We start from the raw sequence: 13,080 nt of genomic DNA on the forward strand, positions 1-13,080 counted from the left end.
TCTCCCGTTATATTATAAAGCGCTGAGCAAACTGTTGGCACTATATAAATCCTGTATTATAATAATAATATGAGGCCCCGAATTCTTGCAGGTGGTAGAGCAGCCCATTCGTCTTAGCAAAATACCTCCAGGTCAGGGGCGGACTGACCATTCGAGCACTTGGACACTGCCTGAGAACCCGGGGTCAGTAGGGGGCCCCATGAGATGCCTCTGGTACCTTTTATTGGCTTTTTCATAGGCTTTTTTGGGTGTGGGCGAGGGCACAGGGACCCCATGATCCCTTATTGCCCGGGGGCCCCATGAGTTGTCAGTCCGCCCCTGCTCCAGGTCAAGCAAAGTCTTTGCTCGTCTTGCACGTTTGAGATCTCCCCAGAGTGGATCGATAATATTACAGTCAAGAGACTGTGATGGGCACTTCAGAACCTTTACTGGAAAGTCCAAGAGCGTCCCATTACAGCTTTCATGCAGAAGAATGCAAATTGTCTGCCAGTATTTTCTGTTAACATGCTGCATTCATCTCGCCATCAATTTTCACAAGATTCCCTGTGCCTTTTAGAGCTCACATACCCCCAAAACATCAGCGAACCACCATCATGCTTCACAGTGGAAAGGGAAAGTGTGAAATAAAAAAAAAGTATTAAAATAAATTTAAAAAATGTGTAACGTGCCCTCATGCTTGCACGTAGTGGTGAACGTATACGTAGGCCACGCCCACAGATGTAAACGGTGTTCAAACAACACGTGTGAGTTATGGCCGCAAACATCAGTGCAAGAGCAATAATTCCAGCACTAGAACTGTAACTTTAAACTGGTAACCTGTAGACATTTTTAAAGTGTTACCTATGGAGAATTTTAAGTATCGTAGTTTTGCGCCATTGTATGAGTGTGCGCAATTTTAAAGCATGACATGTTGGGTAACTATTTATTGTTTTATTTTTTTTTTAATCATTAAAGTGTATTTTTTCTAAAAAAAAATGGTTTGAAAAATATATACATTTTTTAAAACTGTCTTTCAGTTTTCGGCCAAGTACATTCTGAATTTTAATTTCAGTGCACCACTAGTAACAGTGCTGCTTCTTCGTAGATGCAGTACAGTCAGTGTTGTCACCCTAGCACAGGAAGTGTGAGACTGAAGGAATCACCAGGTAACACTCCTACGTGAAATGTAAGCCTGAAAAAAGAAAACTAACGCAGCCGCCATATTTAAGAACTGCTGAGCTGCAACGTATTACATTTTATTCCACACTGAATATATTTGACATCAAGCTAATCTCTAGTTAAAAAGGAAATCCAATTGAAAATGCCTTCCCTTGGAGACTGTCCAGGAAAACGACATCTGTGATCTGTGAACATTGATCTGATTGGTCATAGCGACGTTTCAGTTTTTTCTCGGCCCGCTCACCCAGGGCACTTTCCTGCGGTATGGACTCGAAAAGGTGTGCGTTTATACTGCAGTATACTTTACCTCTAAGTGGCAGACGGTGTGCGACACGCTCTCAGGTTCTGTGAACGCGGCTGTTTCTTAAGATGGCGTGCGCAGTGCAGAGCAAGGCACGTACCTTTAAATAGTCCTGCGATGACCTTTACCTCAGCCATTGCGGCAGCTTGTCATGTGCTGCCCTGTGAGGCTCCCAGAATGCAGATTCTGGGACATCACTCACTCCCTGCCACCTAGCACTATGTAAACACCAGTCATTCTTCACTGGCATCTCAGATCATCTCCTGATCAGAGGAGCGCGCCGATCTTGAGGAGAGGACTAAAAATGTGTGGGGCGTAGTCTGTTAAGAACTGATGGCGTTGATTGACCACAACAAGCACACAACTAGTGAAATTATTGTGAAGTCAGAACTCCTGATCCATACTTAGAAGCAACTCTTTTAAGCAGAAGGGTCATCAGGACAGCCAGGCAACTCGCATTTTCAGAGGCGAGCTCAGAAACGTCCATCTCTATATTTTCCTAATGATAGGTTTCCATTCTTACCAGAACGCGGTGTGGGAAATCCCACGTTATGTGCACGTTTCCCGCACCACATTCAAAACGTTGTGATCTGCAGCGGGTGTCAGTAATAAGTTAACAACACCCCAGATGCAGGTCACAAATGTAGTATGTTTGCCCGCACCGGATTGTATAGTAGAAAAGCACCATGTGATCCAACTGCAGAAAGTTCCCATAGGGTGCATGCACTATTTTTGAATGGGCTGAAATCACACAGCACAGAACGGCATGTGAATCGCACAACAACGCACTGTGAACCAACCCTAAAGCCGAACTCCAGGCAGATATAAAATACACAAAATTATGCATCTCAGTATTAATACACCATTTAAACTGCAACTAGTGCTATCAGAGAACATGTTGGTACGAGGAAAGAGCAGAGTCACAGAGAGATGAGCTCATCAGTGTGCTGCTTTTCTGTTCACTGTCTAGTCACAGACTGGGGGAAGGAACCAGATCTGTACATGTTACTTAACTGCAGCAGAGAAAAATCGGATCTCCTGTCCTGCAAAGAAATCGTCGAATGGGGACACTAAGGCCTGGTTTACACTGATGCGGAATTTGCAGCGTTTTCAGTGCAAATTCTGCACTTCCAAAAGTGTTTTCAGTGCGAATTCCGCACTTCCAATGGGGACACTAAGGCATGGTTCACACTGTTCATACAGTGCGGAATTTGCACTGAAAATGTTGCGAATTACGTACCGTATCAGAATCGCACCCCGTTCATGTGAACCACTGCGGGTGTGTATGTTAAGTTAACAACCCCCCCGAAAGCAGTTCACAAAACACGGTGCGATGTGCAGAATTGGATCACATAGGTGAGAATACCTATACGATCTGATTCTAGTGCGGACCCAAAAAAGGGTCTTGCACCTTTTTGTGATTTGCACAGGAATGCAGTGCGGTTTCTGTGTGAATCACATGCGATATACTGCACCGCATGTATGTGAACCCAGGCTCAATTTGGTGACAAAAAGCCCTAATTTTGGATTTCCTTCCACTTCCTGTTTTGGCTATGGGACAGGATGTGAAGGGAAATCATCTCAAGGGGGCACAGATGACACAAAAAAAACTGACGGGTTGTAACCCTCTCTTACAATATCCAAAATTTCAAAAAAAAGTTTTGCCTATAGTTCCACTTTAAGTGCTTGTTCACAGCATGCATGCACAAATGTGTGTGTGCCGTATTCGTTTGGTAGTGGTGGTGCTCTGTGCTATTACAAGGCATCACGCGCTTTACTTTTTTCTCTTAGGCTCCATGTACACGGGACGTTTGGAAAACACTTCTGAACGATGGAAACTGACTACTGGAAAAAGTAGGTTAAAAAAAGTCTGTTTAGCCGCATTTGCATACCGCGTTTATGCACGTTTGCGTTTAGAAGTGTTTTTTAACATCAGGAGACCTTCCAGAATGCACTGAAAAACAGTAAAAAATTAACTATTTCAGACATTTTGAGAGAACTAGAGACAGTATGTGTTGAGATGACCTGTCTTTTCTGGTTGTATTCACTATGGATCCCATCATGAGCATAATGCGGCGCGTTCTACCATTTTTTCCTTCACGCGAAACCTGGAACTGACTGCGCTGGTGTACCGGGTCCATTTGAATACATGGAAAACACTTTGCAAAAAAGACTCTGGATAGCATCTGGATATGGAACAGTTAAAAAACGCTTCTAAACGCAAATGCTTATATATGCGGTTAGCCGCGTTTACAAGCGTTTGGCATTTGAAACGCTGATAAAATCTACTCCTGAATGCAAGTTTGGTGCGTTCAAAAAAACAACTGTAAACGCAACTGCCTGTAAATGATATAGTGTACATGGACACATAGGAGAACATTAGGGAGAGTTCAGGAGCTGCTGAAAAAAACGCAGAAAAGCTCCTGAGTGTCAGTTTATCAGCTGCAGTGTACATGAACCCTTAAAGTGTCACACGTATTGCAACGTGCTGCAGTGCAGTGACATGGTGCGGTGAGTTGCACCGTGTAAAACTCCTTACATGTTACATCTGTATGCCGTGCACACCATCACGCATGTATGGGGTGAACAGGGCACATAGAAAAAAAATGTTTTACCCTTGTGTTGGGCCTGCGTTGATCCATGCAGATCAATACATATCAGCAGATATGGTGTGAATGTGATTTTTAAATCTCCTGCTCTGTACAATAGAGTGCTTTTGTAGATTCATTATTTCACACAGGCTAAAGAAAAAAAAATCTTTAAAAGTATTTTCTGTCATGGTTGAATATCAAAGACTTGTCAGGCCGGCACTGGCATTCCTGTAGCTCTGCGGCCTCAGACAGTTGTGTGCAGCTGGTGGCCGCCTCATACTTGTAGAGGCAGAGAGATCATCTCAGATTGTGCCCCTCTGTAAACACAGCTGCAGGAAACAACCTGTGCACATGGAATGATGTCACTCACATTACTGAAGGATTGTTCCATGGAGAGGCACTCTGACAACTCCATTATTATGTTTACCATACAGATGTGCAAGAACTGCTGGAGGTGGGGGAAAGTCTGCATCTAATGGCTGGGAAATATGGTGTTTTGGCTATAGCTGTTACACTTTTTTTTTTTTTTTTATAGTTTCAAAACTGTAGTCTAGGCCAAAGTTTCTCAACCCTTTTTCAGTCACGGCACCCTTTAACCACTTGTCTACCGGGCACTTTCACCCCCTTCCTGCCCAGGCCAATTTTCAGCACTGTTGCACTTTGAATGACAATTGCACTGTCATGCAACACTGTACCCATATGAACTTTTTATAATTTTTTTTAAGACACAGCTTTCTTTTGGTGGCATTTAATCACCTCTGGGTTTTTATATTTTTTGATAAACCAAAAACAACTGAAAAGTTTGAAAAGAAAAGTTTTTTTCTTATTTTCTGTTATAAAATTTTGTAAATGAGTAATTTTTCTCCTTCACTGATGTGCGCTAATGAGGCTGCACTAATGGGCACTGATAGGTGGCACTGATGAGGAAGCACTGGTAGGTGGCACTGATGGGCATTGACAGGCATCACTGGTGGGCATTGACAGGCATCACTGGTGGGCATTGACAGGCATCACTGGTGGGCATTGACAGGCATCACTGGTGGGCATTGACAGGCATCACTGGTGGGCATTGACAGGCATCACTGGTGGGCATTCACAGACATCACTGATGGGCACTGAAAGGAAGTACTCATATCGCACTGATGGGTAGCACTGATGGGTGGCACTGATGGGTGGCACTGACGGACACTGATAGTTGGCACTGAAAGGCAGCACAGATAGGCACTGATATGTGGAATTGATGTGCACTGGTGGGCACTGAGAGGTGGCATTGATGGGCACTGAGAGGTGGCATTGATGGACGCTGACAATGTTTTTAACATACACAGCAGGTACAGTGCTCTCAAAAGGCCTATGGGGAGAGGTGGAGAACTGCTGATATCATTGGAGGGTCCTTCACTCAGTGCATATTCTGATCCATGGTGGCACCTAAAGTGACAGAATCACTGCCATTGTCTTCTGGTACCACCACTGCAACCCTTAGGAACTGTTACCCTAGTCAGGACTGAGATTTGCTGCCTGATAAAGGTAAGAGACATCGATTTGGTGTCTTGCCTTGATTTCCTCTTTAGAGTTCTGCGATTTGCATGTAATTATTCCCAATGTTTATGACACATAATCTCTGGTCACGATTGCTTCCTTGCTTGTAAAGGCTTGTTGTCTGACTTCAAGGACATGACTTAGTGCATTATAGATACTGCAGTCAGTATTTCTGTACCCAGAAGACACATTAGCCGCGGCTAACGTTCTGGCAGGAATCAAATAATGGAAAGCTTAGAGATACTTTTACGTCTTGTAACAATCAACAGCATTAACACTCTGGCTGGGGTCCAAAAAAATGAGCTCAGCGGGTTTACTCAAAGTAAAGCAAACAAATTTAAGATTGAAATTAAATTCTTTACAGGTTCATTACATTGAGTAATTGTTACATTAGACAGTATACTAACATGTAAACCTCTACACTCCAAAGATGACACATTTCTCTTTTAAAGTAAACCTGGACTGGAGGAAAATGATATATGCCAAGGAAAACACTGTTGGACAGACACCTTGAGGTGCCACAGTGCACTCTTATTATTTATTTACTTCAGGACATCCAGAACTGCCCGAGCTCCTGACGTTACTAGACAGATACTGACTACCCAGGGCAAGGATCCAGAACTGCATCTACCCCCCAGTAATACATGCCATAGAATGGGTGTACCACCCTGCATCCATTCTTTACCCCCTTGCTTCACTGCCCCAATTGCCCACACCTTGTCCTGGCCCTGCTGATTACAGGTGCTTGTAGTATAAATACATGTGTATCTGAAAAGACCAACTTCTGGTGAGTCAGTATCATGGCACAACTTACACCATGATGGCAAAAGAACACTCTACAAAACCCCATAACACGAGCAAATGAAAAGTGAGGATAAGGGCAAGAAAATTTCACTGAATATCCTTAGGAATATAGCAAAATCAGTCATTAATGTGTATCTAAACCCAGAAATTAAAAGGTCATACATTGCAGCTTACCAGTCCTGAGATTTGGTGGTGGTGGTGGTGGTGGTGGTGGTGGTGGTGGCGGCATTAGTTTTTGGGGTTTTTTTTAGGCTTTTTTTTTTTTTTTTCATTTTATATACAGCTTTACCATTCAGAAAATGTCTCAAATGGTGCTGGACATGTGATCAGTTATTACACCAGTCATTTGATAGCTTGACAGTTTAGTTGAGAGCACAGACAACTGTGACAGTTATCATTCATGGCATGCGTCGAATGTAACTGTTATGGGAAATCATTAAATCGAAGGGCTTAGTTCTGCCTTAATGGGCTTTTTCCACGTGTTACAAGATCCTCTAAATTCCTGGAGTATCTGTCCTGTACACATGAAAGATAAGTAGAGTAGAGCATGTAACGCTGTTTCACCAGAGAGACACTTTCTTTTTCTCTCTACTGGGTGTCACTTGACGTGATCAGCATGTCTGTAAAAAGAGATAATTTTTAGAATTTTACATAGTATGTTAGTCTTACCAGTCCTACCAGAGCAGATAATGAGGCGCCAGTGCTATTGAGGACCAAAATGAAAGGGATATTGTTTTTTTTATACCGTTGATGACCTGGTGTTATAGTGGACTGCCTAACGAAAACACCTGATGGTACCTCTATTCTGACGTAACGGTGGGGCTGGTTTGGATATGTGATCTTAAACGCTGTACTGACAGAAGCATGGCTATTGTTGGGACTGTACAGGCTGGAAATTTTCCATTGATTCTTTACTGCCATATTTTCCTTCATACCCAGAAGTACTGGGCACTTCCTTTGGCCCTGGACATTGAATGCAACAGCTGGACAGCGAAGGACAGAAAAGTACTGTACATGCGGGGGTATAGTGGAGATTAAAGTGGTTGTAAACCTCTGACATAAAATATATGCAAAGCATATCCATCTACAGTATAGTGTGTACTTGTCACAGTGCAGAGCACTAAGTGTCATTTCTGTCTGCTGCCTAGTTCCTCAGCTCTCAGCATGAATCACTTCTGACAGGTTTTACTAACACCAAGAGATAAAAAGGTGATGTGGGGGGAGTCCCTGAGTCCCTTCCCTCCAGTCATCTCTCAGAGCTCTCCTCACTGAGCTTTACATAGTGTAATTTCAGCTTCCTTCCCCCTGCTGATGTAGAGAAGAGAAGACTGCAGATAAGCAGGTACAATATATGTAGGATGATTTGTTTAATCTCTGTACATCACCTGAGGCTAGTCATTTCACTGGGTATACAGTCGCTTTACCCACCTCCCGTCCGCCATATAAGGTAGTGATGGACGGGCGGCGGTTCTCTCGTTCTGGGAAGACATCATATGACGTCCTCCCACTCTAACTGCGCATGCACGCCATCAGGGGTGTGTGACAATCGGTGGCGCGCCATGTCCCTGAGACACATCGGATCACCTATCACTGTAAAGAGCCAATGATGTCTGTAGCAATCGTGCACACAGAGATGGATGCGGTTCAACCATTTTGCTCCAGCCTCCATCTTGTAGATCCTTCTCCCCCTCTTGGATCATCCCCCTCCCTCTCTGAGATCCACAGTGACATGTGATCGGGTGTGTGTTGGAAGTGTCATAGGCAGGCCAGAGCACAGCAGGAGCTCCGAGCTATAAAACCTCTCTGAGCTGGGTGCCGGGCGGTCTAAGAAACTGTGCAATCTGGCACCTCATAAAAGCCAAGCCTTCCCCTGAGTTCAAAGACATTCCAGGGGAGTCAAAAACTAGATACCACTTTTAAAATCCATTTTCCCCCTATGTCTCATATCTTGAAATATGAGAGACGTACATAAAAACCAGGCATATCTTCAGATTGCTCACGATCAGACAAATCGTTTGATATGTCACACTCCTTGGCTGAAATATATAGGAAAGCAGAAAATTACATCTCTTGAACCTTTCAAGTATGTATTTCATATCTAACCATTCCTCAGATGCGTCTACATATTAATCTACCCGCGGGTGGAATGTTACTTGTGCCTAGGAAAAGTTATGAGCCAAAATATAAGCTCAGAGATTTTGGTTCTAGCTTGGGTCTCCGCCTAGACACCCCCTCCCCAAATGAGGCATTGGTCCTTGGCTTCAGAGATACCCCCTGCTGGGGAATACAAAATAGGCTGTCAGGTCTAAGAGTGGTAGTTGAAGAAATCTTCCTTTTAACATCAGAACCAACTTGGGAGACGGTGCCCTTTTGCTTTGAAACTTGATCTGCTTAACCCAGGGCTTTTGGCAAGTACTCTACCTCTCTAAACTTCTTTCTGTTACCTTTTTGCTGTGTTATTGCTCTCTGTATTTATATGTATATTGGTTACATCTTTTTTCTGTAAATACTTTTATTGCACCCTTTTGACCTTTTTAGTAATAAATCTTTCTTTCTGAAAGTGTTGAACTGTTTCTATAGCTCTTTAATGCAACTTACGAATTCCTGCCGCTGAAGAGCGCTACTATGTGTGTTTAACCCTCTGTATAACCTGTCTGCGGTGATAGTGGTATACAGACGATTATCCAATCATCCTAGTGTTATTGCTGATATTCCTCTTTCTCTGTACAAAAAGGAGGTGGTGGCAGTGTGAAGGGTTAATTGCGTAATTAACCTGGCCCAGTAACAATCGCACTCAGGCTGCCGGTACATCGATTTGTGGTCCATTAGCTGGAAAATCGTTGTACAGGGTGCAGCTGGGCGTGGCATTGTTACGCATGTGACATCGCGGTTTTAGATTGGCTAGTCCTTCAGTCACAAGTTTGGTGAGAAGGGGTGGGTTCTGACGCGCGATCGTCACAACGTCAGCTCGGTCATGTGATAAGCTGTGTCCAATCACAGCTGATCACATATAAATAGGAAATGCCGGTTATCAGCAGTCCTCTCCTCCCGCTGACAGCCCCTGAGGAGAGCAGAGCCGGTAATCAGCATTCCTCAGAGGGGACATCTACACTGATCATCAGGGCACTGATGATCAGTGTAGCCCCATTAGTGCCACCTGTCAGTGCCCATCAATGCCAAATACCAGAGCACATCAATGCCACATATCAGTGCTCGTCAGAGCTGCCTTTCAGTGCTGCCTAACAGTGCCATCTATCAGTGCCATATATGAGTTCTGCCTTTCAGTGCCCATCAGTAATGCCTATCAGTGCCCATCACTGCAGCCTCATTAGCGTACGTCGGTGAAGGAGAAAAATTACTTATTTACAAAATTTTATAACCGAAACTAAGAAACTTTTTTTTCCCAAAATTTCAGGCTTTTTTTAGTTTGTTTAGCAAAAAATGAAAGTGCCCGGTAGTCAAGTGGTAGGCTTTTTTTTAAAAAAAACAAAACCCACAGATTTACCTTTTTCAAATAAATCTTGTTAGAAATGCTCAATAAATGGTATTACATCTTTTATGGAACACACCAAAGATGTTTTCAGAAGTGTTTTATTTACAATCTGCCTACCTGTGCATGTGCAGTGTAGGCTAGGCTACAATCAAGGCTTGTCACAGGTGTCAGTGTGCTTATGTCAGCTCTCAACGGGACTTTCAAGCCCTCCAATGGCGTGTGTGAAAGCTAACCAGTGGAGAGCTGATCAAATTTGCATTATAGCAACTGTAGATCTAAATAGAGGGTCAGATGGCCCTGTTTTCCTCGGATAGGAGGGTTTAGTTCTTTTTTAAAACTAACCTGTACCCTAACAGTTGACAAGTTGACTTATCACCTTCTAATCAAACCACATGGTGAATGACATGCTCAAGACGTAGGGGTGACAAACTGACGGCCCTCCAGCTGTTGCGGAACTACAAGTCCCATCATGCCTCTGCCTGTGGGAGTCATGCTTGTCACTGTCAACCTTACAATGCATCATGGGATTTGTAGTTCTGTAACAGCTGGAGGGTGACCAGTTTGCCACCAGTGCGAGAGCATGTAGGCAAGGTGCACATACTTCCACTTCCACATGCTTCCAGCACCGCCATATGAATCTCACCCTTACTTCACCACAGTACAGTGTTTGGTGCCTAAGTGACAAATCACTACTAGAGAACTGTCATGTGAAAGCAAGGGAGAGTCCTTTGCTCCAAGCTATTGTTGGATCCAAACCAGTGGAGCACCTAAATGAAAATTCTGGGCCGAAACCGAAAATTCAGGCTGCACTTGGTCAAAAACCAAAGCTGAAATGGACAGTTTTATAAAATATATATTTTTATATATAATTGTATGGTATTTGACTTTTTAATTTATATTATACATTTATAATGAATAGGGATTTAAAAAATACAATCCAGTAATATGAAATAGCATTTATTGAAAGTAGCACACACAAATTGGACAGAAAGTAAAATGAAATATATATAAAATAAAAAACTTAAAAAGAGGCCTTTTTGCATTGAAGTCAATAGGGGGCTTTTTTTTTTTGCTTTGAAGTCAATGAGATGCGATTTTGCATTGAAGGCAATGGGATGCGATTTTGCATTGAAGTCAGTGGGACGTGATTTTGCATTGAAGTCAATGTGATGCGATTTTACATTGAAATCAAAGGGGCGTGAGGGACGTTATCAGCACCTATTGTCAAAACGCTGATAACCCTATCTTTGGCCAATAATTTTCAGTGCCAAAATATCGGCGCATCACTAATCAGAACTTAAACAGTGATTTTGTTGGGTGGTGTGGGAGGGTGTAGATTGCAACCTATGTGCTCCGTACTCTCCCCTGATCAAAAGCATGTCTGTAACATTGCTTTCAAAGCACAAAGCACAGATCTGACTAACAAGAACCCATAGCAGGTTCTTACCATCAAAGCAGCTGTCAGGGGTATGACCCCTTAAATCAGTGGTGGTCAACTTATTTTAGATATGATGGATGCCTCAAAGTGCAGACCCCAACACCACCAAAGTGCTGCACATAATATTTAGTGTATGCAATGCTACAGAAAATTGTTAGAGACTTTTGACCTGAAACAGGATATGTTTTAAGACTTCAGACATGCTGAGGGCCACACAGTAAGAGATCAAGAACCAACTGAGCCGTAGGTTGATCACCATGGCTGTAACACAAAAAAAACATGACTTTGTAAAGTGGTGGTCAAGCCAGCAAATTCCCTCCACTATATAATGGTTAGATCCTTAAAATGACCGTCACGGTAAAAACAAGTCGGGCTTATTACTGAAACATATCACTATATGATAGCATTCTGCATTTTTAAAGAAAAAAACAATAATACCCCTTTATCCCAGGAGTAAGATATTTTCCAGAGCTTTATCTAAAGTGATCTTGTTTACATGACTTTACCCTTTTTCTTTTGTAGTTTATTTCACTAAGTGTGGGGCCCAGCATGAACAAATGGAGCCAGTCAAATCAAAAGCCGATCAGCAGGAAAATGCAGGTTCCAAATCCAGATCACATGACAAGCTGAACAGTCGGCACTATACCCTGGAGTGAAGGAGACCTCCCTCCACCACCATGGCCTGCAGCTTGCAGTGGCACCTCGTCCTGCTAAACTTCATGACTTGCGGCCTTGAAATTTGCGTGGCAGCTGGGATCACCTATGTTCCTCCATTACTTCTGGAAGCTGGTGTGGAAGAGCAGTACATGACCATGGTCTTGGGTAAGAATTAATCATGTTTTTTTTTTCCTTCCACTGAACACAGTGGACCTAATGTACAGAATCATCTGAAGGAGGATTGACTCTTGTTTGCCACTGAATTGTATTCCTTCTTTTCAATTTAAAATGAACCTGAGTTAATTTTCTAAGCTTCAGGTAGGCATGTGACAAATGTGTTCCCATACCTTGTAAAAATGCCCCCCGGAGCACTATAATCTTGAATATTCTACTTAAAACTGACTTCACTCATCATCCGTGATTGAAAGATGGGAGAATGAATGAAAGATTAGTCTCCTCCGATCATGAAACACTTTTCAATGTAGGAACCGATAGTATGGGTGATATGAATAGAGAATGGTAGCGGAAAGGGCAGGCATAGTCGGCATGTTTGATGAGTGCATTTAGGTCCAGCTATTGATATTAGGTTCTCTGCCTCAGTCCTCTGGATGCCCCCGCAGTGGTGACTTTCCAGTGCTGCGGGGCTATCTGGGGCAGAGTACTGAGCCAGCACATGGGCTACACTTCATTGCTGGTAGGTAGGTATTGCCCCTAACGCTGTTTAAAACAAAATTCACTAAACTTCAGCTTTATCCCTGGTTCACATATCTGCGTTCCTGCGGGCCGTGTTTTGCGCGGGCACGAGAGCTCATTCATTTGGATGGACTCCCGTGTCTCGGGACACGCAGGGAAGAAGTCCCTGCAGTTCCTTAGAAACCGCAGCCCGCCTCGGTTCCCAGTGCGGTTGCGATTTCCAGTGCAGGCAGCGTGCCATTAGAATTAATGGCACCCACCTGTGGGTCCGCATTCTTCTGTGTGGATGGTGCTGCTGCACGGATGTTTGTGCATGTATGTGACCCTAGCCTCAACGACTTGACCTCCAGAAGGTTTTACCCTGTTCATGACCAGGACATTTTTTTTTCTATTCAGCACTGTGCTA

General features: G+C 43.4%; 1 protein-coding gene across 1 annotated transcript in view; it reads left to right on the forward strand.

The window, feature by feature from the left end:
- The window catches only part of LOC149460569 (solute carrier family 45 member 3-like), a 49,389-nt gene that overhangs the window by 18,084 nt on the left and 18,225 nt on the right, over nucleotides 1–13,080 (forward strand). Inside the window, exon 2 of the mRNA XM_089679480.1 lies at nucleotides 11,847–12,146. Within this exon, the coding sequence (XP_089535606.1) occupies nucleotides 12,002–12,146 (145 nt within the window). The 5' untranslated portion in view covers nucleotides 11,847–12,001. The remainder of the gene's footprint in view (nucleotides 1–11,846; nucleotides 12,147–13,080) is intronic.

This window comes from Staurois parvus, unplaced genomic scaffold (genome assembly GCF_062004578.1).
Source record: "Staurois parvus isolate SC_StPar_1 unplaced genomic scaffold, SC_StPar_1.0 ptg000225l, whole genome shotgun sequence".
Classification (NCBI taxonomy): Eukaryota; Metazoa; Chordata; class Amphibia; order Anura; family Ranidae; genus Staurois; species Staurois parvus.